A 26,836-nucleotide genomic window follows, 5' to 3' on the forward strand; every position below is an offset into this window, starting at 1 on the left:
ATCACACTGGGAATTGTGCATTTGCTAAGCTGCCAGCAAAACACACACCCCATGTGATGCTGGATGAATCCCATGCTTATGAATCCAGCCTGACACAGCTTTACATAATGTTTTCTTGCCTGTAAATGATAAATAAGGATTAACAACTCTCATGGGATGGAAAAGCTGTTTTGCTGAAATCTAAAAATGTCTGGCAATGGAGCGACTGTAGAAAATATGGATTTACATTGATTGTAAAATGACAGATTGCAACAGTAGCTAAAGGCTACAATATAATTTAATTCAAGGTTTGGAGAATTTGGTCAATGGCCTTCACAGATGGCAATATGGGACCCGGCCCTGTCTGAGACTTCTCAATACTTATAAATGTTTAGATTTTCTAACATGGTTATCATAACAAGGGACTTTATTCCAAATGTGTTAGATTAAATTCATTCTCCTATTTATTTTTGCTTTACTTTTGTTGAAGCTACTTGAGTATTAGAAAAGTGCAGATGAATTCATTCGATATTGACCCATAGAGACAAACCCTGTCCACACGCCTTTTTAGGGAATATGGTTGTAATAAAGGAGCTTCCTCTATTGGCATAATGGCTGGGATAAAATGCAGTATTTCAGCAGTCGCCGATCAGAAAATGTAGAAGCAGACACATCTTGCCCACCCAAACCCTCAGACATTACAGATGATCATCGAAGGATAAAAAATCCAGACTAAAGGTACCGTCACACTTAGCAACGCTGCAGCGATACCGACAACGATCCGGATCGCTGCAGCGTCGCTGTTTGGTCGCTGGAGAGCTGTCACACAGACAGCTCTCCAGCGACCAACGATGCCGGTAACCAGGGTAAACATCGGGTAACTAAGCGCAGGGCCGCGCTTAGTAACCCGATGTTTACCCTGGTTACCATCCTAAAAGTAAAGAAAAACAAACACTACATACTTATCTACAGCTGTCTGTCCTCCAGCGCTGTGCTCTGCACTCCTCCTGTACTGGCTGTGTGAGCACAGCGGCCGGAAAGCAGAGCGGTGATGTCATGTTGACCTCTCTTAACGTATATATTCCTTTCCATGAGGACAATAAAGTTTATTTTATTCACAAACTCTTTTCTGACTGGTGGTTTTTCATCTAACCAATCATCGCGATAAGCTTCCTAGCAGCATATAGCAATCTTGCAATAGCCAATTTCCCACATTCATCCGTAGCAATATCATCCATACATCCCAGGAGGCAAGTCAACGGGTTACGCACAATATTTACCCACATCACTTCCTAAATCAGATTGAGCACTTTCACCCAAAAGGGCTGAAGGTGAGAACACGACCAAATCATGTGTAGAAGGTCGGCTCCTTCCTCAGAACATCTTGGATATTTTGATTCTCCTCTCAGACCTGCCTTCATCATCCACAATGGGGTCCTGTACACTCTATAGACTAAATATAGCTGTGACACCATTTTAGCCTCACTTAAAGAAACCTTGGGAATATATTGTAATATGTACTCCCACTGAGACTCCGATAAAGGACCCAGATCTGCCATCCATTTTTCCCTCGACATTAACGGATGTCTCAGTAAAAAAGTGTCCAACAGGCCACTGTACAACAAGGTGATGAACCCGCTCGAATTCCTCCTAGGTCCTATGAGATTCAACTATCTGACTGCAAAACCACACGTGACTGTCATGCTGATGCAGTGCAGTGTAGCGCAACCTTCACCAGGGGGAGCTGGTGAGTGAAGTGAGGCTGCACACACAGTGTAGCACCACAGAGCAGCAGCACAGGCACTACCAAGTGGCGAGAGAGTGATCAGACAAGCCGAGTCAAAAAACAGTCAGACGCAGAAGTACCAGAGGTTGCAGCTGTACATGTGGTCAGGAACAAGCCAGGGGGTTCAGCAACGGTTGGAAGCGGATAAGACAAAGACAGAAGCGAGTCCGAATACAAGCCAAGTCAAAACCAGGGATTCAAGCAAACTTACAGGGAAACACTGGGAAAAAGCAAACAGAGGGAGTCAACAGACACGGGGCAAGTCAGGGATCACAGCAGGACAAATCAAGATCTACCAGAGTCAGGTACACACGCCGCAGGCTGAACTATAGCTGAGACTGCCAGCAGGATGCATCGGAGCTAAATTGTAAACCTGAACCCAGAATGAGGCAGAGCAAAGTGTGTAACCCTTGACATAATCGCCCAGGAAAAGGGCAGACAGGACAAAACCCTGGAACGGATCATGACAGTAAAGCTTTAGTCACACTAAACGACTTACCAACGATCACGACCAGCGATACGACCTGACCGTGATCGTTGGTAAGTCGTTGTGTGGTCGCTGGGGAGCTGTCACACAGACAGCTCTATCCAGCAACCAACGATCAGGGGAAAGACTTCGGCATCGTTGAAACTGTCTTCAACGATGCCGAAGTCCCCCTGCAGCACCCGGGTAACCAGGGTAAACATCGGGTTACTAAGTGCAGGGCCGTGCTTAGTAACCCGATATTTACCACGGTTACCATTGTAAAAGTAAAAAAAACACTACATACTCACAAGCAGTTTTAACCCTGTGGACGCCGGGGGACGTGACAGACATCAAAATGTGAGTATGTACTGTTTTTTTTTTAACTTTACAATGGTAACCAGGGTAAATATCGGGTTACTAAGCGTGGCCCTGTGATTAGTAACCCGATATTTACCCTGGTTACAAGTGAACACATCGCTGGATCCAGCGATGACAGCGGGTGATCAGCGACCAAAAAATGGTCCTGATCATTCCCCAACGACCAACGATCTCCCAGCAGGGGCCTGATCGTTGGTTGCTGTCACACATAACGAGATCGTTAGCGGGATCATTGCTACGTCACCAAAAGCGTGACGTTGCAACAATATCGTTAACGATATCGTTATGTGTGACTCCAGCTTAACACTTCGATTTGTTTATTTAGAGCATGTCTCAGCTGCAGATACTGGGAAAACATCTTCTGGCTCAGAGGAAACTCATTCCTGAGCATTTCAAACGCTTTAATAACAGCACCATCGAACAACTGAGACAGGATCCAAATTGCCAATACGCCTCCACTAACCAAACCCCCACAATCTCATGAGCTCTGTCATTCTAGGGTCAAACCAAATCAAAGCATATCGTGTAAATTCTGTCACACCCCTCCACTGTTTAATTTTCTGCCAAGCTTTCCCCATCATAACTATGGTTGGGAATTTTTCTTGGTTCAATCTAAATCTACCCGCTTCCAGACTAGCTAAGGCTAGGTGCACATTTGCGGTTGAGTCTGCAGCGTTTCGTACGCAACCACATGGCAAAACACAAGCAAACGTATGATAACTCTGCGTTTTTTATCCGCATCAACTTACACATGACTGATAAAAAAACGCTACATTTGTACGCGTTTGCATGCGTTCGTGTTGTTTATGTGCATGGGTTTGTTATCAAAAAATGTTTCAAGGGGAATTTCATTGACAAGCCACGCCCAATGGGCGTTGTTCATGGGATTTCTGTATATAGACCCTTGTGCAAACGCAAGCGAGCACATGTCCTTGCGTTCCCATAGACTGTTATGCGTTGTTTCGGTGCACTCCTTCTGCAAGCGTCCGCATGCATATGGCGGTGGAAATTTGACGCCAAAAAAATTCTAGCATGGTGCGTCAGCTGTGCCCAGCCGCACACCACGAAAATATGCATGCGTCAGCTAATGCTGGCAAACGCATGCACCTGCGTCTACAATGTTAAAGATATGAAATCAAGACACATGCGGATTAATGCGTCAGAAACGCTGTGGACACAACCGCAAATGTGAAACCAGCCTAACAATAGTCCCCTCCCCACTATATATTCAGTGATTATCCCAGCTGATGTATTTTGGCTAGATTCTCCTCAGCCCACCATAGGTTGAGCCGCACATAGTCCTCTATCTTAGCCGAAATTATAATACCCAAGTATTTGAACTCAGAAACCACCCGTAAGGGAATCACAAGATCCAGTCAGAGGAGCCGCCACGTCCAGAGGAAGCAACACAGACTTGTCCCAGTTAATAGATAGTCCCAAAAGAGCCCCAAATTTTGTAATGCTATGCATAGCCACCCTCAAAGACTCCTGCGCATCTTCCAGAAGCAGTTATCTATATTAAGAGGTCTCCTGAATGGTAATTGGCATTGGGTGGTCTGATGAATGTATACAAACCAATCTCAGTGCCTTCTCTGCTCTCGCTAACCTGACAAATCTGCTTTAAATTGATGGGGCCAGGTTAGCAAGCACACAGCAGGCGCCGAGGTTGGTCCATACATGCCCATAAGGCTGCGAAATACAATGCTGGAGAGCAGTGAATAAAGATCATTTTTAGAGGTCTGGCAGGATGCATCGGACACACGAAACAGATTGTTATTATCCCAATTAAGACGGACAAGATGGACATAATGTGCTGACCGCAGTCTAATAACAGGAAACCTGATGTCAAGTTACCGCTAACGCAAGCAATCCATGCAGGGATGGTATCAGCACCCGGTGCACCAGGGCAAGTGCTTGGGCCCTAAGCAGGCAGGGGAGGAGGCCTACTCACCTTGAGGGACATCAGCACGCTAGGGAGCCTGGTGCCCGCGAGTGGGCTCCCCGCATGCTCAGGGCCCTGAAACTTGCGATACTTACCTCTCCCCGCTCCGCTGCTGCGGCATCTTCCGCGTCGCCTGACTGTGACGACAGGTCAGGAAGCACGATGACATCATGCCTGTGCGCCCTCTGCCTGAGCAGTCACAGTGCAGAGAGCTGGAAGATGGCGATGGTGAGAAGTCCGGAGCAGAGCAGCGGCCAGCGAGGAGAGGTGAGTATTTCATTTTTTTTAATTTTTATGTTTGGAGCAATATGAGGGAACCATAATACACTGGAGCATCATATATGGGGCAAATTTATATATGGAGCATCATATATAGGGCATATTATACACTGGAGCATCATATACAGTGAAAATAAGCATTTGATCACCTTTCAACCATTAAGAGTTCTGGCTCCTACAGACCAGTTAACACACCTAATCAACTCGGTACCTGCATTAAAGACAGCTGTCTTACATAGTCACATTTTTAAAAGACTCCTGTCTACAGACTCAACTAATCAGTCAGACTCTAACCTCTACAACATGGGCAAGACCAAAGAGCTTGTCAGGGACAAGATCATAGACCTGCACAAAGCTGGAACGGGCTACAAAGCCATAAGTAAGACACAGGGTGTGAAGAAGACAACTGTTTTTGCAATAAGAAAATGGAAGAAATACAAAATGACTGTCAATCGACATCGATCTGGGGCACCATGCAAAATTTCACCTCGTGGGGTGTCCTTGATCATGACAGAGGTGAGAGATCAGTCTAAAAAAACATGGGGGAACTTGTTAATGATCGCAAGGCAGCTGGGACCACAGTCACCAAGAAAACCATTGGTAACACATTACGCCACAAAGGGTTACAGTCCTTCAGTGCCCGCAAGGTCCCCTTGCTCAAGAAGGCACATGTGCAGGCCCATCTGAAGTTTGCCAATGAACACCTGGATGATTCTGTGAGTGATTGGGAGAAGGTGCTGTGGTCAGAAGAGACAAAAACTGAGCTCTTTGGCATTAATTCAACTCGCCGTGTTTGGAGGAAGAGAAATGCTGCCTATGATCCAAAGAACACCATCCCCACTGTCAAGCATGGAGGTGGAAACATTACGTTTTGGGGGCGTTTCTCTGCTAAGGGCACAGGACTACTTCACCGCATTAATGAGATAATGGATGGAGCTATATACCGTAAAACCCTGAGTGACAATTTATTTCCCTTGGCCAAGACATTAAAAATGAATCCTGGCTGGGCCTTCCAGCAAAACAATGACCCAAGACATACAGCCAAGGCAACAAAGGAGTGGCTTAAAAAGAAGCACATTAAGGTCATGGAGTGTCCTAGCCAGTCTCCAGACCTTAATCCCATAGAAATGGAGGGAGTTGAAGGTCCGAGTTGCCAAGCGACAGCCTCAAAATCTTAATAATTTAGAGATGATCTGCAAAGAGGAGTGGACCAAAATTCCTCCTGACATGTGCACAAACCTCATCATCAACTACAAAAAAGTCTGACTGTTGTGCTTTCCAACAAGGGTTTTGTCACCAAGTATTAAGTCTTGTTTATAAGAGGGATCAAATACTTATTTCTCACTGCAAAATGCCAATAAATGTACATATTTTATACAATGTGATTTTCTGGATTTTATTTTTGATATTCTATCTCTCAATGTTAAAATTAACCTACCTTTAGACTGTTTATGTCTGTATCAGTGGGCAAACTTACAAAATCAGCAAGGGGTCAACTAATTATTTCCTTCACTGTATGGGGCACATTATACACTGGAGCATCATATATGTGGCCCATTATACACTGAAGTATCATATATGGGGCCCATTATACACTGGATCATCCTATATGGGCCCATCATACACTGGAGCATCATATATGGGCTCATCATATACTGGATCATATATGGGGCTCATTATATATGGAGCATCATATATGGGGCCCATCATACACTGGATCATCATATATGGGGCCCATTATACACTGGAGCATCATACATGGGGCCCATTATACACTGGAGCATCATATATGGGGCCCATTGTACACTGGAGTATCATATATGGGGCCCATTATACACTGGAGCATCATATATGGGGCCCGTTATATACTGGGGCATCATATATGGGCCCATGATATACTGGAGCATCATATATGGGCCCATCATACAATGGAGCATCATATGGGGCCCATTATACACTGGAGCCTCATATATGAGGCCTATTATACATTGGAACATCATATATAGGGCCCATTAAACACTGGAGCATCATATATGGGCCCATCATACATTGGAGCAACATATATGACCCATCATATACTGGATAATCATATATGGGGCCCATTATACACTGGAGCATCATATATGGGGCCCATTATACACTGGATCATCTTATATGGGCCCATCATACACTGGAGCATCACATATGACCCATCATATACTGGGGCATCATAAATGGGGCTCATTATATATGGAGCATCATATATGGGGCCCATTATATACTGGAGCATTATATATGGGGTCCATTATACACTGGAGCATCATATATGGGGCCCATCATATACTGGAGCATCATATGTGGGCCCATCATACAGTGGAGCATCATATGGGGCCCATTATAAATGGAACACTATATGGGGCCTATTCTGCAAGGAGCATTATATGGAGCCCATCATATACTGTATGGAGATTGATATGGGGCCCATTATATATGGAGTAATAAATGGAGCCCATCACATACTGTATGGAACATTATATGGGACTCATTATGTATGTAGCAATATATGGGGACCATTATTCTTTATGGAGCATTATATAGGGCCCATTATACAGTATGGAGCAATATATGTGGCTCATTATACTGTACGGAGGAATATATGGGGCCTATTATATACTGTATGGAGCAATATATGGGGTCCATTATTCTGTATGGAGCGATATATGGGGCCATTATATACTGTATGGAGCAATATATGGGTTCATTATTCTGTATCAAGCAATATACAGGGCTCATTTTACTGTATGGAGTAATATATTTGGCCCATTATACTGTATGCAGCATTATATGGGGTCCATTATTCTGTATGGAGAACAATGTGGTGCCCATAATACTGTATGGAGCACTATATGGGGCTAATTATTCTGTATGAAGGACTATGTGGGGCCCATTATACTGTATAGAGCAATATATGGGGCTCATTACTCTGTAGCACTATGTGGTGCACAACATACAGTATGGAGGACTATACTGTCCAGTTTTTGAGCTATTCATATCACTCATGTAATGTAAGAAGTAAGTGAAATATTTGGCTTTGTACTATACCTATATTTCTTAACTGTGCATCATGAATCGTGGTATGTGTTACAGGGGCCCACTGAGACTCTGGAGCCAGCCCTGAATCCATGTCATACATATATGTGATAATTAATACCAATCAAAATTATCTGAAAGCTGAAGCTAACCAGAACGGAAAATCAAACTGACAGCTTATTCTAAAAAATTTACTTGAAAATATAGTACTGCTTTAATACAAGAGGAATGTGCACATGGAGTATTTGTAATAATTATATTCACATTTCCTTCTTTTAATTTCCCATGAATACACCACTTAATAATTTATTGCACACTTTATTGTCCACCCTACTACTTTCCATGGTTTAGCTATTATATGGATAAAGCAGAGCATTATTCAAGAAGAGACTTTCAAGGCCACAATGCTGAAGTTTCTTAACCAGAAAGTTGTCCTTATCAGTAATTTCCGCTGCTGGCCAATAGCTACTATACTGCAGAAAATTGCCCTAAAAGTCAAGAATCCAATGAGTCCTAAATAGACCTTTATGTTTAAAATCTAAGATGGACTAATCAAGTAAAGAACAACCACTTTTCTAGGTCTATGTTGAGCAACCAATCAATCCAGACTCATTATTCCCATCTCATTATGCAGACTACAGTAGATCTTGCAGAGACAAGCCTGGCCCATATATAACTAATCCCTGCTTTTCATTGATTTTCCCAATGTGGCAGGTAACCTGAGTGCTGTTCTTGTGGGTATGAGACACATTTTTCCTGATTTGGATTTGTCGTGTCTACTAGAACCTCAGTTTTTCTTTTGCGTTGGCTGAAAGTCATTAAATCAAGGTTGTCTTTATGATAAATTATATTTAAATATACAGAAAGTGGATTAACTTTTCTTCTCTCCCAGTATTTCCAGTGGTAGAAGAGGAGAATGCATCCTTTTACTATAGACTCAAACAACCACAGAAAAAAACAATCAAAATGATATGACGTTAAATAGTAAGAAATATTACACGCTGTGAATATAGTAATTAGATACAGAAATGAAGTAGCGCTATAGCATGCAAACATGAAATATATGAAATCTGATTTGCATTACTGCTCTAGAATATAGGAGAAACTGAGAATACTTAGCTCATAAATTGACCAATCCATGTGTACCCGGCAGAAGCGATAAGGCGATTCTCTCTGTTGGGACCTATCCTATTGGGATTCCGCTCATGAGCTGGTAGCTTATATTTATAGGGGAAGGTACGATCTTGCTGTAATTAAAACCGCCAGAGGCTGAGGGGTGGAGTGCTCAGTCAGAGAGGAGTCCCAGTAGGATAGGTTCCAGCAACGAGAATCATCTTATCGCGGCTGCCGGGTACACATGAATTGGCCAATTTATTTATGCGTAAAGTATTCTCTCAATTTTTCCATGCTGTAGCGCTACACAGTGCTACTTTATTTGTTGGTTATATATAGGGATGGCTACTCTTAGTAAGCACCAGTACAGACCTGATTTTTGTTTGTAATTGATGGTCAGTCTTTTGATATTTAGATACCGAGATGAATTAGCAGCCAAAACAATCATATCCTGTGTATTACTTACGTTCCGGAAGGCTGTATAGATCAGGGTGTATTGAATAGTCACGAAATTCTAGCGCATCTTCTCCATAAGGTTGCCTGAATCCTGGCTCCCTGATGTTGCACAATAATGCATGGTCCTCTGAACAAAGAAAAAAAAAATTGTACTTATGATAAGCAGCACCAATGTTGTTTAAAATAATTTTTATATTCTCTACCACATGACAAAACATGACAATCCATCTAACAGAACAGGGCAAGAACATCAAAATGCGAGATTCTTATGTCTGATAAAACAGATAAAGTAATAGAAACTGCGTTATGACAATTCTCTCTTTGGCTGCTGGTCACATAAATGTAGTTATGCTGCCAATGATGAACTATAATTTTATGTTCAACAAGTTGGAGACCTATTCATTATCTTGCTTAGTGGTCTTCTAGTTGTGCACCTCGATAGTCACGTTACTCACACAGTTAACCACATTAAAGTAGCACTCCCGGAAATAGTTGCTTTGCCCATGTAATGCTACCTCACCATCAACGTTTCATCCGTGTAAAATGTGTCCATCCTTACATTGCCACCTTCATTACGGACAGTTGGATAATGAGATCCCCAGTCAGGCACACAGTCCGGTAAGTGCCTTTTGTGTAGCCTGGATGGCCGTCTCTGATCATCACCTATTCCGCCTGCCATCTCTCAGACACATCGTCTACCCACACAGCTATAACCTCCTTGTTCCTCTGTATGTCCTCCTCCCTCTCCCCGTACTGCTAAATATATCATCTCAGACAGTAGATAGGACATCCAATCACTTTCTGCAGTTGTACATTTTCTCTGACTCACACTGTCTGTATTGTGAAGAAAATCTTCAGTGTATTTCTAAAAGATGCAGCTTCACACAGGTAAAGAGGGAGACAGCCTGAAGGTGCAACACACAGGATACACTGTGACTCTGCAGTATGAGGATACATCACACAGGATACACCGATACACTGCTTATATCACATAAAATAGACTGACACTCTCCTGTGTACATCACATAGAATATACTGAGACAATTGCATACATCACATAGGACATACTGAGACTTTGTAGTATAGATATACATCACAAAGAATCCACCGAGACTCTGCAGAATGAAGAGACATTGCACATACACTGTGACTCTGCATACATATGACATATACGCTGAGACTGCTGTTTATACATTATATACGATACACTGAGACTTTCCTGTTTACATGACACAGGATATTGTGAGATTCTGCTATCTACACCACATAGAATACACTGATACTCTGCAGTATATATAACATGAGATACACTGAGACTGCTATATATACACATCAAGATACACTGACACTGTTGTATATATAACATGAGATACACTGAGACTGCTATATATACATCAAGATACACTGACACTGTTGTATATATAACATAGGGTACACAGACTGCTATACATTCATCAAGATACACTGACACTGTTGTATACATAACATGGGATACACCAAGACTGCTATATATACACATCAATATACACTATTGTATACATAATATAGGATACACTGAAACTCTGTTGTATATATCACAAATGAAACACTGGGACTACTGTATACATCACACAGGATACACTGAGACTGTTGTATATACATCACATAGGAGACACTATTAATCTGCTGAACACATCACACATAATACACTGAGACTGCTATATATACATCACACAGGAGACACAGACTCTGCATTTTGTATTTCACATAGGATACACTGGAACTGCTGTATACATCAGAAAAGATACGCTGAGACTGCTGTAATTACATAGAATGGGATACATGTAGACTTTGCTGTTTACATCACAGAGGATACACTGAAGCTGCTGTACATTCATCACATAAGATACAATGAAACTTTGCTGTAAACATCACATAGAATACAAGACTGCTGTATGCTGGCATAGGGGGACAGTAGATAAAAGTTCCTAATCTTCTACTGACTGCCATTAGATAGAAGCAAGTGCATTGTGATGACACTCGTCGTCCTCTACAAAGCGAAAACCACCATAGGAAATGTAGTGCATATATATTTACGGGAAACATATCAGAGGGGAAGATGGATAAAGATAATCCAATATTATTACCCAATTATTAAAAAATATTAAAAATCCAATATTAAAGCATAAACTTGTACAGATGTACAAGAATACATAAAAACCTCCACTTTATCCATGTTACACTATATAAGCAAAAAAAAATTGCTAGAGTGCTTCTTTAACGTATTCCCAAACATGAAACTTGAGATTTCAAACCTAAAAAAATGGAATCTCCTTCATGTTTCAACCTATTTATATTTTGAGTGAATTATATCATCCCCTGAAGCTGTGTCATAAAAGAGCAGAGTCATTAAAATAGGACTGCAACACTTCTGACATTTCATCATTGTCTTCATGACTTTAGAAACATTTATCAGTTTAACACACAAGTGCTGTCTGGAGAAAACAAGCAGGACATCCTCGTCCTGTGGAACAAGTATTTGTCTCACAAGTACCTGCAAGGTCTTTCACTGGTGGCGAGTCATCTGGGACTTTAATGTGAAAGCAAAAAGGACAATAAACAGTGGTGCTCTGTAAAGATTTGCGGGATTTTCAACATTTTCTACAATAGACTGACAATGGGTGGTATTCCTGACAGTGTGGTGGGAAAACTAGTATTAATCAGCATGAACAAAATAGATGGCATCATCATCATACCGAGCTCAAGATGTTACCTCACATACAACTTATGTAAAACCTTCCTACTCTATCATAGAATGGTAGAGTTGGAAGGGACCTCCTGGGTCATCTGGTCAAAGCAGGATTCACTAAATCATCCCAAACAGATGTCTGTCCAGCCTCTGCTTGAAAACTTCCATGGAAGGAGATCTCACCCCCTCTCATGGCCAGGGATAAACCAGGGATTAAACCAGGCTTCCTCAAGCTTCAAGCCCTGGTTTAAATTCATGGGATTATATGGGCATCTCATCATTCCACTATCTGTTCATTTATAATTAAATTCTTATTATATCTTGCATTTTTGCTTATATCAAAGAATAAAAATAAATAAATGAACAATGAAATAACATATTTCCACGGGGGTTGTAAGATATCTTCCTTTCTTGGTCATTAGGAATCAACCACAAGTGCTGGGGTGCAATGTTTAAATAGAAACCATTAGACCTTTCTAATAAAGCAAGTTAATTATTCTGGATTAGTGACTACAAGGGCCTGCATGGTTTTTGCCCTCTTCTTAGAAAATAGCACAGTATAAAAGGACACTGTGTAGGGTATTGGGGTTGTCTCAAGAAGACAAACCAAGTCCATTTATCCTATTAGGACAAATAGATGACACAGAGTGTCAACTCTATGAAGTGCTCCGATGGGAAAACCTCTATAAAGAGGTTATCCAAGAATGTAATAAAATGGCCCCGTCAACTAATTCAACTGGCGTCATCAGGACGTTTTGCAGTCTGCAGAAACACAGCTCCCGAGACTTGTGTCTCAACTGTAGGAGCTGTATTGTAACACACATTGGAGTTACTGGAGAAGTGATATGAAAGGAGAAGAAAATATCTTCTCCTTGGCTGACTTTAGTACTAAAGATTTTTTCTACAGCCTCAGATCTCTGTGCAAGGAGAACATATATTTCTTCTGTTATAGCCCTTCTCTGGTAGCTCTGTTACCTGTGCTTACACTAGAACTCCTCTGACAGTTGAGAGATAGGTCTCAGGAGCTCTGTTTCTTCAGACGGTCAACCCATCTTGACAAATGATTAAGATGATTAAGAAGGGCTGTCGTTTGAATTGATGGGGACCATTTTATTACATTCTTGGAAAACCTCTTTAAGGCTATCTCAATTAGTAATTTTACTAGTAAACTTTTCGTTCTGGTGAAACTACTCAGAAATCTACACCATTTTTTATGGAAGGGTTTCTTGTTCACGCTTCTTTATAACTGTAATACTTATCGTATATCTAATATCTGTAGCAATATATAAAGCCTTTGCAGTGGCTGACAAAAGCTCAAGTCAAAATGGAAATAGCAACTAGGGAGCTACTGCAATTCTTCCATAAGTAATCAAAATGGGAATTTACAACAGAGCTAATTTAAAGGCAACATCTTAGAAAAAAGACAATTTATAGCCTGTTCCAGATGGCTGTAACTTTGGTCAGGCAGCCACACATCCTTCCTCATGTCTGGGAGCTGTATCAGCAGGCTCTTGGGAAATGAACCAGTTAGGCGGGGGTCTGACTGTTTCTAGAAACCTCAGGTTTTCTATTTCAAAATGACTACTGTATGCTTGTGTCTAAGCAAACACTTTCCGGGTTTTATCTACACATTTCAGGAAGACAAATTATCGCCCACTATGGAGACATTACGCCCTTGTCTGAAATGGATGATATAAATCTTTCAACCAGATACCAAGATTAGGTATTATGGAAAGAGTAAATATTACCGATGACTATCAAGTGCTGGACACACTCCAGAATATATATGTATGAACCTAGGGCTTCAAGGTGTAAAAGCTCGTTTGAGAGCCAATGCAACCACTTACTGCAATGGAGAAAAAGCATTATCCAACAAAGGCCTCTACAGTTCATAGATCATATGGCTCGTTGTTACTATTCTTTAAGCTTATTTAACATTGTTTCTAAGGGTGCTGAATTCTATAGGAAATAAAACACTGTAAAACATTACCATAGATTGTAGACTGTAGAAAAAAATATAATAATAATCTTTATAATAATAATCTTTATTTTTATATAGCGCTAACATATTCCGCAGCGCTTTACAAGTTGCACACATTATCATCACTGTCCCCGATGGGGCTCACAATCTAGGATCCCTAGTCTTTGGAATGTGGGAGGAAACCGGAGTACCCGGAGGAAACCCACGCAAACCCATACAAACTCTTTGCAGATGTTGTCCTGGGTGGGATTAGAACCCAGGACCCCAGCGCTGCAAGGCTGCTGTGCTAACCACTGCGCCACCGTGCTGCCCCTAGTAATTATAAAAAATATGGAGATCTTTCAATATATAACTATCTAGCTGCAATCCAAAAGAATTTCCAATTTTCTTAATTGTCTACAGATAAACTTAGGTTTCTAAGAACGGTCTTTTACACTTCAGAACTCTACCCCTCCTGCATACATAAGACTCAATTTTAATTAAGACATTTCAGTGATGCAAATACTAAAATACCATAGATGAAAAAAACTGAAGGAGCCAGGGAGCTCTGTAAAGGGCAGTGCATCCTTGAGTATTTTATTCTATCGGTAAGTTTCCATTGCAGCACTAGGTCCAAACTGGAAAAAAATCTCTATTTAGTTGCACATTGATCCACTTGTTTCTAAAGCATAATCACGTCATCATATTGGCAGTAAGTAGACTCAATGTCTTGTAACACTGGGATCCTGGCCTTATGTTTCACCAGGGCCAACATCTGCAAGGAGTTTGTATGTTCTCTTTGTGTTTTTGTGTCTCCTTATGTACTTTTCTACCATACTGAAAAAAAAGAATACTTGGCTTTCTATCAAATTGGCTGTGAAATATGTATGTGAGAAAGGGAAGTTAGGTTCTAAGCCCTGATTTCAGAGCACTACTAGTTCAATGCTGTCACCTCACCTGAACCCTCCATTGGACAGAGCGCACACTGCATTCCCCAGGCCACTCCATATAAACAGCAGCATTCTGTGTAAGTAGTCTGCCTCCCCAATAAAGGCCGACTGCACACGTAGTCTTCACTGAGGTTTTCCCAGCACAAATCTTGGTATACATCTGTTTCGTCTGTAGGTTCTGAAATAATCCAAATGTGTACAAATAAGCAATATACAAAGAATGCATCATTATCTGAGCAGAGAACAGCTATCTAAGCTTCATTGATGGACACCATAACCATATTTTATGCTGAAAGAGAGCAGCAAGAGAATTGATCTCTCAGGGCATTCTTAAATTTGGAAGTTACTCCCTATCCCATGCATTCCCTATTTCTTCCCAATCGCTGGGGGCCCCTACTGATTTTGAGAACTGGGGCCCTTCGGGCTCCTTGTGAATGGAACGGAGGTTGATCATGTGCACTGCCGCTACATTTATTCTTATGGGAGTGCCGAAGACCAGCCGTCACAGTGCTTATCAATCTCCGATGGTCCTACGAAAAATGGATGAAGCAGCAGTGCGCATGATTGACCTCTGCTCCATTCACATGTGGCTCTTTAGTGCTCCAATTCTTATCATTGGTGGAAGACCCAGCATTCGGACCACCATATAAAGGATAACTTCTAGTGATGAGCAAATGTGCTCGGATAAGGTGTCATCCGAGCATGCTCGGATGCTAACCCAGTAACTTTAGCATGCTTGAATAATATGTTCAAGTCCCAGCACCTGCATGCCTCACGACTGTTCAACAGCCGCAACACATGCAGGGATTGCCTAGCAAACAGGAAATCCCTGCATGTGTTGTGGATATCAAACAGCTGCAAGACATGCAGCCACGGGGACTATAACATGTTTTTCGTGCATGCCAATGACACTCGGTTAAAACATGAGCAGGCTCAGATGACACCTTATCCGGGCCCATTCGCTCATCACTAATAGCTTCTAAACTTTAGAATACCCCTTTAGGATCTACTCATGAATGCTCTGTAGTCTTCCGGTAGGACATGATCTGCTGCACATGTACCACCTTTGTTGATTTACAAAAACACATAGAAAAAGAACTCCAAAAGAACTTCTGCTTCGTCTCATTCACTTGTTGCAGCTGTCCATATGGATGGCTGTCCATGTTGATCCTTTGGGAACAAGAGCAATGAAGTTGCACTGACTAGATCCCCACCAGTCAAACATCAATGACCTAGCTCAAGGATTGATATTCTGACATCAGATCTTCAGATATAACACCACACACATTTTTACAATTTTTGCTATGAATGGTTTGTGATGATTTTATTTAAAGTTACTCATTTCTTTTGTCCTTGTACCAACCCCTGATGTCATTTGTAGATTTGGGATTTATTGTTAAGGTTACTCACATAGTAACATACAGTATCATAATATTGTGTATTATTTGATTTGGTCTTTTATCAAACACTATCAATTTTAACACTCTTAGTTCATGAACATTTTACTTTGTTACTACACTTACCCACAAGGTCCTGTGGCCTAATACACCTTTTTCCTGTAGGATCCAGAACCATAGGACGAGTGCAGAAACAGGTATACGAGCCATCTGTATTTATACATTCACCATCAATGCAACTGCTGGGGTCATCACATTCATTATTATCTAAAGGTTAACAGAAATGTAGTGTTAGTGCTGATGCCTGTAAGCACCTAAGAGCTTTAACATGGCAGCCGTTCTTTGGTAAGCCCACAGTAAATCGGCAGCTGTGCAGAGCAGCTGTACAAGAGCACTCAGTAAATAATTAGAAGAGGCCATGAAATTGGATATAGTTATGTAGGAAAGAATAGCCAAAGGGTTCCTTTGTTGTGGCTTTAAGTATTATTTCCTCCTTTCTGGTACTTTGCTGGATCTACGTGTTTTCTGCTTATCCAGCAGAACATTTTGTGAGGGCTACGGTGGGATTTGCATGCGGTATAAAACTTGAAGACAGAAGAAGGTGATTTAATGGAGAAAGTATGGCATCAGGTTACATAAATTAGCTGGATAATCACCCTTCACAAGAAAGATTTCCATAGAGGACCTGTGAATGAACCTTACGAGAGTCAACACTCCAGCATTATTAGCAAAACAGCTCCGAGGCCGCCACAGATTTATAGATTCTTGTGAAAATTAATAAACTGTACACTAAGGATCCTATTAGTGCACTTTCTCAGGAGGCTCGCAACAGTTTTCTTTGTAACTTTCACATTTCGTTAGACTGAATTTGGTTTTTAGAAATCCATTTTGCAGTAATTATTCCTGCGGTTTTTGTGGCCTGACAAAACGACAGCCCGGTCTATAGCGTGCAGACAACAATATCATGATATGGTTTTTCTTATAGAAGTCGTTCTATGCCAGCACACACTCTTCTACTGTCACATAGTGCGGTTTTATTCTATGCTAGTATGGCCATTTTAGGCTGAGCCTCTACCACTATGTAAGAATACGGCAATGAGGTTTAAGAATTCAATCTTATAATTAATTGTTGATCTATACTCCACACATACATTAGTGTGTATTTCCAGGTGATAGTACCATAAATAACTAACTGTATAGATATCCATGTTATTATGTTCCAATGTCAAAAATTATAAATCAGTGCGTTACTTAAAGAGAATGTACATTGTTGTACATGTAGTATGATCTGCAGACAGCAGGGCATAGAGAAGAAGCTGAGCAGAATGATCTATCGGTTTGTTGGTAAAGATTCAGCATAACTTGTACTTTATTCATTGAAGTCCCTAGTCTTTGAATGCATAAGAGTCCAGTGGGCGGTCCTACTCATGATTGACAGCTATCGATGCATGGAGTCATAAAGGGAAGACTGTCAATGATTACATAGGACTGCCCACTGGACTTATATGAACAGAAACACCAGGAACTTTGGTCAATTAAATGCAAGATCTTCTGAAATTTTTCCCACAAAAACATGTATATTGATCTGATCGTCTCCTACTTTATACCATCCTGCCTGCAGATCAGATACCATTGTCAACAGGACAGGGTCCCTTTAAGATAAAATACCCCTAGTTGTATATTACTATACAGATTTTAGTAGTGACACATTAAATATATCTCACCTCGGCAATACTCTGTTCCAGCATGTGTTGTATATGTAATACTGACACCACGAAATGGCCTTTCAATTTAATATCAAAATATTAGTGTTTAAAAAAGAAAAATTGAACACTCATGGAAGCCTAAACTGGTCACTTTTGACCTGGTGACAGGTTTTCTTTAAAGGGACTCTGTCACCTGAATTTGGAGGGAACAATCTTCAGCCATAGGGGCGGGGTTTTCGGGTGTTTGATTCACCCTTTCCTTACCCGCTGACTGCATGCTGGCTGCAATATTGGATTGAAGTTCATTCTCTGTCCTCCATAGTACACGCCTGCGCAAGGCAAGATTGCCTTGTGCAGGCATGTACTACGGAGGACAGAGAATGAACTTCAATCTAATATTGCAGCCAGCGGGTAAGGAAAGGGTGAATCAAACACCCGAAAACCCCGCCCTTATGGCTGAAGATTGTTCCCTCCAAATTCAGGTGACAGAGTCCCTTTAAATAAAAAATTATGTTCACATTTTTAAAACAAAATGTTCTTGAAATTACAACAAAATTAAACAGCCAATAAATACTCAATTTAGTAGAATTTTCTGCAAATCTAAATATTCATAACTTGCAAGAAACAGATGTAGAATAATCCAGATTCCATGGACATAAGGTGCATCTCATAACAATCAAGCAGTAAAACCGCCTATAGTGGCAGGACGCCCTACACTTGTACTGCTTCCATGCAATACCTATACTCTACTTACCAAAACACTGTAGCTTCACAGGATCATAATATGTGCCTTGTTTGCAGTAACACTCAAAGCTCGCCTCTGTGTTTAAGCAGAAGCCGTTTTTACATATTTCATTTCCAAACAACATGCACTCATCAGCATCTGAAGAAACAAGACACAAATAGGGATAAAGTGATTAAAATAAAAAATACAGAAAGAAGATTTATAGTCTGTGGTAGAAGAGGTGACGTTAACATTTTGCACCATTAAAGGGGTCACCTACTACTTGCAAAATTCTGTCCCGTAAAATAACTAACTGTATTCTCACCTCCGGTGCCGGCGCAGATACGGGGGTGTTGGCATTCTCTCTCCTGGAATCACTTCACATTATGTCACGCAATCTCTGCGCCCAATCAGCGCCGACTTTACTCTCCCCTCCTTTGGATGAATCAAACATCAAGAGTAAGTCAGAGCTGTGGCTGACCGCTCACTTCCTCTTAAGGTTTGATTCCTCCGAATGAGGGGAGGGTGAAGCCAGCGCTGATTGCGTGACATAACAATGTGATGTGACCCCCAGGAGAGTGCCATCACCTCTGGAACAGCGCCAGAACCAGAGGTGAGTATAAATGTGGTTATTTTACTGGGGGCAGACATGATGATTGTGACATGGTTGCCCAAGTATTGGACACCTGCTTTAACCCCTTAGTGACCGAGCCAAATTTTTGAAATCTGACCAGTGTCACTTTATGTGGTAATAACTCTGCAACGCTTCAACAAATCCCAGTGATTTTGAGATTGTTTTTTTGTGACACATTATACTTTATGATAATGGTAAATTTTGTTCAACATTTTTTGTGTTTATTTATAAAAAATATCAAAAATTTGAGAAAAATGTTAAAAAATTAGCAATTTTCTAAATTTGAATGATTATCCCTTTAATCCAGATAGTCATACAACAGCAAACCATTAATAAATAACATTTCCCACATGTCTGCTTTACATCAGCACCATTTGTAAAATGTTATTTTATTTTGTTAGCATTTTAGGAGGTTTAAAAATGTAGCAGCAATTTTTCATTTTTTCAAAGAAATTTACAAAATTTATTTTTTAGGGACTTATCCATGTTTGAAGTGACTTTAGGGGTCCCATATATTGGGAAACCCACAAACGTGATACCATTTTAAAAACAGCACCCCTAAACATATTGAAAACTGCTGTCAGGTAGTTTATTAACCCTTCAGGTGCTTTACAGGAATTAATGCAAAGTGGTATGACAGAACTGAAAATGTGTATTTTTACCACCTAAATGTTGCTAACTTCTAAACAGATTACTACAGCCGACAGACTCTAAGGCCGCTATTTGGTCATGAATTGCCATGGCAAACATCAGGTCAACAAAATCATGATCTGAGGGCACCAATTGTGACAAAGAAGAAGCCCCCACACTCTGTTAACCATTTATAATGATGTAGTCACTATTGACAGCAGCATCTAAGGGGTTAAACAGATTTAGATGGTGCAAATACTGATCGTGGCTGGTACAGAAAGTTGTCAGCTATAGTGTACAACCGACAGATGCTGGATTGTCATCTGTATGGGGAGGCTATTCTCTTATATCTCAGGTCAGTTAAAAGACGTATTGGCGGTCATTAAGGGGTTAAGAGTACATTTCCCAGACTCATATCAAACAGTTATACATATTCAATCAATGTTAAAAAAAGGCTAGGAGAGACTAACCTTGGTAGGTCAAGCCATTTCCTTCATAAAGGGACTCTTTGGATGGGATGTAGCCTTTCCCTTCAGGACACAACACTGCATATTCATCTAAGAGAAACAAACCCAGATCTTGCTTTTCATTCAGCATATATGAGAATATACTGTATTACGGAATTATAGTAGTTACTTTTCTTAATACAATTTACATGTGACTTGTATTTTCAACCTCTATGTGATATGATAGCAATATAATTTGTTGTCAAAGTCTGGCTATACACATACCTGATCCTAAAACAGGACATGGGAACATCTCGCAGGTATCTCCCCAGGCAGCACCCAATGTACAGCAGCATTCTTGCTTGCTGACATTTACAGTCAGTACGTTCTCGCAGAAGTTGGCATTAATGAGATTATAGTAGCATTGCTTTACTTCTTCATCATAATGATCTGCAAAAAAAAAAATTCTTTCAGTACAGGATGGAATTTTTGGAAACGTTTACATCTTGAAGAAAGGAATGTTGAGATATTTTCACATTGCTGATAAATGTTGGTCATCTTCTTAACACTCCATTGATTTTCATTTCACAATAATATCTAGAAATATACCGCATAGTACATTTTTGTACATGGTGGCTTTGTGGTTGTGTTCCCCTGTAAATAATACTGCAGGATGTAGCAGCCCTGGGTCATACAGTGGTTGCTGACTCATGGATGCATTAACTAAAGCCAGGGGTGGGTACTAGTAAATTAGGGAGACAAAAAGCGCATATAGGGTCTTATCCTCAGATTAAGTGCGGTATTTTAAACAGGGAGCGGCTCACCTGATGGTGTAAAGCAAGAGCATGTGCGTATTCGCTGCTTAATCCACAAACTATCCTGTACGTCTTAAAGCCAGGGGCGGACATATCGCCGATGCAGCTGGACCTTGGCCCAGAGGTGCAGAGGGCCCATGCAGAACGGCTAATTTCTCTGGCCCCGAGGCTCCGGGGACCCATGGCCAAATTGCACTCATGTGCGGCGGGCAGGTAGCGATCCCTGCAGTTCTGCTGCCTACAGGAGAAAATGTCACCAGAGTGGAGCTGCAGGGATCCGTCCTGTGCTTCCTTCCGACACTTCCTGTCTGACACAGCCACACGGCTGGATTATGTCAGCATTCAGAGCGCGGCTGTGACAGACAGAAAGCTGCTAGCGACGATGATGCTGCGGCTGCAGGAGAATGTGAGGCGAGGTGAGTGGGTTTTTTTTTTTTTTAACAATACATTGGGGGGAGGACAATGATGGAGGTGGTGGGGGAGAGCAATGATGGAGATGTTGGGGGAGAGCAATGATGAAGGTGATGGAGAGAGCAATTATGGGGGTGGTTGGGGAGGGTGTTGTGAATTCTGTGGCCAGGCTCCCTCCTGTGGTCGTGAGTGGTACTGCGGCTGGTTCCGTCTATAAGCTTCCTTTGGTGGATGAGAGTGGTACTGCGGCTTCTGAGTTTCCTTCCTCAGGTGATGAGGTTAAGTCGTTAGGTGCTGCTCTATTAAACTCCACCTGGTGCTTTGATCCTGGCCTCCAGTCAATGTTCTAGTATTGGTCTTGCTTCCTCCTGGATCGTTCCTGTGGCCTCTCTATCCTGCATAAGCTAAGTTCTGCTTGTGTTATTTTTGTTTGCTATATTTTCTGTCCAGCTTGCTATATTGGTTTTTTCTTGCTTGCTGGAAGCTCTGAGACGCAGAGGGAGCACCTCCGTACCGTTAGTCGGTGCGGAGGGTCTTTTTGCCCCTCTGCGTGGTTGTTTGTAGGTTTTTGTGTTGACCGCAAAGCTATCTTTCCTATCCTCGGTCTATTCAGTAAGTCGGGCCTCACTTTGCTAAATCTATTTCATCTCTGTGTTTGTATTTCATCTTTACTCACAGTCATTATATGTGGGGGGCTGCCTTTTCCTTTGGGGAATTTCTCTGAGGCAAGGTAGGCTTATTTTTCTATCTTCAGGGCTAGTTAGTTTCTCAGGCTGTGCCGAGTTGCATAGGGAGCGTTAGGCGCAATCCACGGCTACCTCTAGTGTGGTGGGTTAGGATTAGGGATTGCGGTCAGCAGAGTTTCCACATCTCAGAGCTTGTCCTATGTTTTTGGTAAATGTCAGGTCACCTTGTGTGCTCTGAACTTCAAGGTCCATTGTGGTTCTGAATTACCTGTTCATAACAGGAGGGCAATGATGGAGGTGGTGGGAGAGAGCAATGATGGTGGTGGGGGAGAGCAATGATGGTGGTGGAGAGAGCAATTATGGGGGTAGTGGAGAGAGCAATTATGGGGGTGGTGGTGGAAAGAGCAATTATGGGGGTGGTGTGGGAGAGCAATTATGGGGGTGGTGTGGGAGAGCAATGACGGGTGTTCGTGGGAAGAGCAATGATGGGTGTGGTGGGGGAGAGCAATGATGGAGGTGGTGGGGGAGAGCAATGATGGAGGTGGTGGAGAGAGCAATGATGGAGGTGGTGGAGAAAGCAATGATGGCGGTGGTGGTAGAGAGCAATGATGGAGGAGGTGGGGGAGAGCAATGATGGAGGTGGTGGGGTAGAGCAATGATGGAGGTGGTGGGGGAGAGCAACGATGGAAGTGGTGGGGAGAGCAATGATGGAGGTGGTGGGGGAGAGCAATGATGGAGGTGGTGGGGGACAGCAATGATGGAGGTGGTAGCGAGAGCAATTATGGGGGAGAGCAATGATGGAGGTGGTGGGGGAGAGAAATGATGGAGGTGGTGGGGAAAGCAATGATGGAGGTGGTAGAGAAATCAATATTAAAGGTGGTTGGGGAGAGCAATGATGGAGGTCGTGGGGGAGAGCAATGGAGATGGTGGGGGAAAGCAATGATGGAGATGGTGGTGGGGGAGAACAATGATGGAGGTGGTGGTGGAGAGCAATGATGGAGGTGGTGGGGGAGAGCAATGATGGAGGTGGTGAAGGGGAGAACAATGATGGAGGTGGTGGTGGGGGAGAAGGCAATGGTGGAGGTGGGGAGAAGGCAATGATGGGGTGGTGGATAGGAAAATGATGGAGGTGGGGGAGAGGACGATGATGGGATGTGGGGAGAGGTCACTGAGGAATGTGGGGGATTTGGATGGGAGTAAGGGGGACTTATAATGGACTTATGAACTAGGGGAGAGGGAGGAGGAGGACATTAGATATGGATATAAAATGATTTGGGTGGTAGAGGAGGGTGCTAAGCCCCTGATAGTGTCCTCACCCATTTCACAATTCATTGTGGAGCTATCGGGGATTTAACATTTATTGGGGAGGAGAGGACAGGGTATGGTGATTAGGACCCTTTATGATGAATTGAAAGGTCGGAGAAGACGTTGTCAGGGACTTGTAATGAATTGGGAGGTGGCGGAGGATGCTCATTACCTGATAGCGTCTTCTCCCACCTCCAAATTCATTATGATGCTATCAAGGACTTATAATGAATGATGGGGGACACAGGACAGGGACTAAGTCTATGTGACCACATTCAGGATCTAAAGGAGAAAATTTTGCTGCATGTCCTAATGTGTTGGTAGGAAGAAGGCTGCATAAAATCATTTTTTGCCACATTTTTGCTATGCTTTTGTTGTGTATTTTCCCCCATTTGGTAGTGTAGGTGAAACACATTACAAGAATTGACATTATGCAAATTTTAATCTGTGAAAAAATATGCAACGAGTGCATGAGACTTCAGGGATTTCATTCACTTTGCTTGTACTGTAAAACCTTGCGTATTTTCCTTCTGCACATAGCCTTACAGTTAATTGGGGAGAGTCACAGACTGAATAATTTATATTTTTGGGGAGCAGAGATTATAGTTAATGGAGGGAACAGTGCTTATTTTATATTTTTAATGGTGCGTGGCTAATAATTATGCGTGGGGTACATATCTGTATTCAGGGAGGAGACATGTATATATACAATGTATGTGACCTTGTTATTTTCAGGGCTGCAATGATCATCGTGAAAAAATGAGCTGTGGCTGAGAGATGTGGACATGAAGGTCTGACTAGATGGAGTAGAAACAGCAGAAAACTGCTGTTATTAGACCACACATCAGCGGTAAGTGCCTGGATGTAAATATTATTCTGTATCTGTTCTGTGTAATAATGTTATTTGTAAAATCCCTTAGGCCACATTCTCGCATTCATGTGATACGTCCTGTTGTGAGTTCTGTTTTTGGGCTCCCTCTGGTGGTTACTGATGGTACTGGGTGATTTGTGTTCTGCTGTCTCTGGTGTCCACCTGTTCTATTAGGATTTGGGAGTTTCCTATTTAACCGGGCTTTCTTGTCATTTCCCCGCCGGCTATCAAGGTTATCAGTGTGTTTTGTTACCTCAGCTTCTGGCTTCAGTAATCTTCAGGACAAGCTAAGTTTTTGATTTTCTTGTTCCACGTTTTGCTTTATTTTTGTCTTGTCCAGCTTGCATATAATTGTTTCTTTGCTGCTGGTTGCTCTAGTGGGCTGTAATTGCTCCTCATGTTCCATGAGTTGGAACATGAGTTCAAGTAATTGCAGGATGGTTTTTTGAAGGGTTTTTTGCTGACCGCGCAGTTTACTTTTGTATCCTCTGCTATCTAGTTTTAGCGGGCCTCATTTTGCTGAATCTGTTTTCATACTGTGTATGTGCCTTCCTCTCATTTCACCGTCATTATATGTGGGGGGCTGCTATTTCTGTGGGGTATTTCTCTGGAGGCAAGAGAGGTCTGTGTTTCTTCTAATAGGGGAAGTTAGATCTTCGGCTGGTGCGAGACGTCTAGGATCAACGTAGGCACGTTCCCCGGCTATTGTTATTTGTGTGTTCAGGTTTAGGGTCGCGGTCAGCTCAGGTTCCATCACCCTAGAGCTCGTTGGTGCTTGTCCTTTTGTGATTCCCTGCCATTGGAATCATGACAGTATAGCCGGCCAAAATGTTTGGGCTGAAGTAGGAGGAAAAGTAGTCTGAGGAAGTTTTTTTTTTTTTTTCTCTCCTCTGAGGTTGCTGCCTAGCCTTAATTGCAGCCTGGCTGATTTTTTTTTTTTTTTCCTCCTCTTAATCCTTGAAGGGCTCTGACCTTAGCTGTTTATCATGGACGTCCAGAGTTTAGCTTCCAGCTTGAATAATCTTGCTGCTAAGGTTCAAAATATACAAGATTTTGTTGTACATGCTCCTATGTCTGAACCTAGAATTCCTATTCCAGAGTTCTTTGCTGGAGATAGATCTAGTTTTCTGAATTTTAGGAACAATTGCAAGCTGTTCCTTTCTTTGAAATCTCGCTCGTCTGGAGACCCTGCTCAGCAGGTTAAGATTATTATATCTTTCCTGCGGGGTGACCCTCAAAATTGGGCATTTGCATTGGCACCAGGGGATCCTGCGTTGCTTAATGTGGATGCGTTTTTTCTGGCATTGGGTTTGCTCTATGAGGAACCTAACCAGGAGATTCAGGCTGAAAAAGCTTTATTAGCTCTCTCTCAGGGGCAAGATGAAGCAGAAATATATTGTCAAAAATTTCGGAAATGGTCAGTGCTTACTCAGTGGAATGAGTGCGCCCTGGCTGCAAAGTTCAGAGATGGCCTTTCTGAGGCCATTAAAGATGTTATGGTGGGGTTCCCTGCGCCTACGGGTCTGAATGAGTCTATGACTATGGCTATTCAGATTGATCGGCGTTTACGGGAGCGCAAACCTGTGCACCATTTGGCGGTGTCTTCTGAACAGGCACTTGAGACAATGCAATGTGATAGAGTTCAGTCTAGAAGTGAACGGCAAAACTATAGGCGGAAAAATGGGTTGTGCTTTTATTGTGGTGATTCAGCTCATGTTATATCAGCATGCTCTAAACGCACAAAAAAGGTTGATAAGTCTGTTGCCATTAGTACGTTACAGTCTAAGTTCATTCTGTCTGTGACTCTGATTTGCTCATTATCATCCATTTCCGTTGATGCCTATGTAGATTCAGGCGCTGCCCTGAGTCTTATGGATTGGTCATTTGCCAAGCGATGTGGGTTTAGTCTTGAGCCTCTGGAAGTCCCTATTCCTTTGAAGGGAATTGACTCTACACCTTTGGCTATGAATAAACCTCAGTACTGGATACAAGTGACCATGCGTATGACTCCCGTTCATCAGGAGGTGATTCGCTTCCTGGTATTGTATAATTTACATGATGTTCTAGTACTTGGTCTGCCATGGTTACAAACTCATAATCCAGTC

At 42.0% G+C, this 26,836-nt stretch overlaps 1 protein-coding gene across 2 annotated transcripts in view; it reads right to left on the bottom strand.

Moving 5' to 3' along the window:
* Window positions 1-26,836, bottom strand: part of LTBP1 (latent transforming growth factor beta binding protein 1) — a 536,829-nt gene that overhangs the window by 22,511 nt on the left and 487,482 nt on the right. For both annotated transcript variants that reach the window (XM_069769110.1, XM_069769111.1), the window contains 6 exons: window positions 20,929-21,093; window positions 20,668-20,754; window positions 18,964-19,092; window positions 16,630-16,770; window positions 15,114-15,284; window positions 9,479-9,595 (listed from right to left, as the gene is read on the bottom strand). In XM_069769110.1, the coding sequence (XP_069625211.1) occupies window positions 9,479-9,595; window positions 15,114-15,284; window positions 16,630-16,770; window positions 18,964-19,092; window positions 20,668-20,754; window positions 20,929-21,093 (810 nt within the window). The remainder of the gene's footprint in view (window positions 1-9,478; window positions 9,596-15,113; window positions 15,285-16,629; window positions 16,771-18,963; window positions 19,093-20,667; window positions 20,755-20,928; window positions 21,094-26,836) is intronic.

This window comes from Ranitomeya imitator, chromosome 5, assembly GCF_032444005.1.
Source record: "Ranitomeya imitator isolate aRanImi1 chromosome 5, aRanImi1.pri, whole genome shotgun sequence".
Classification (NCBI taxonomy): domain Eukaryota; kingdom Metazoa; phylum Chordata; class Amphibia; order Anura; family Dendrobatidae; genus Ranitomeya; species Ranitomeya imitator.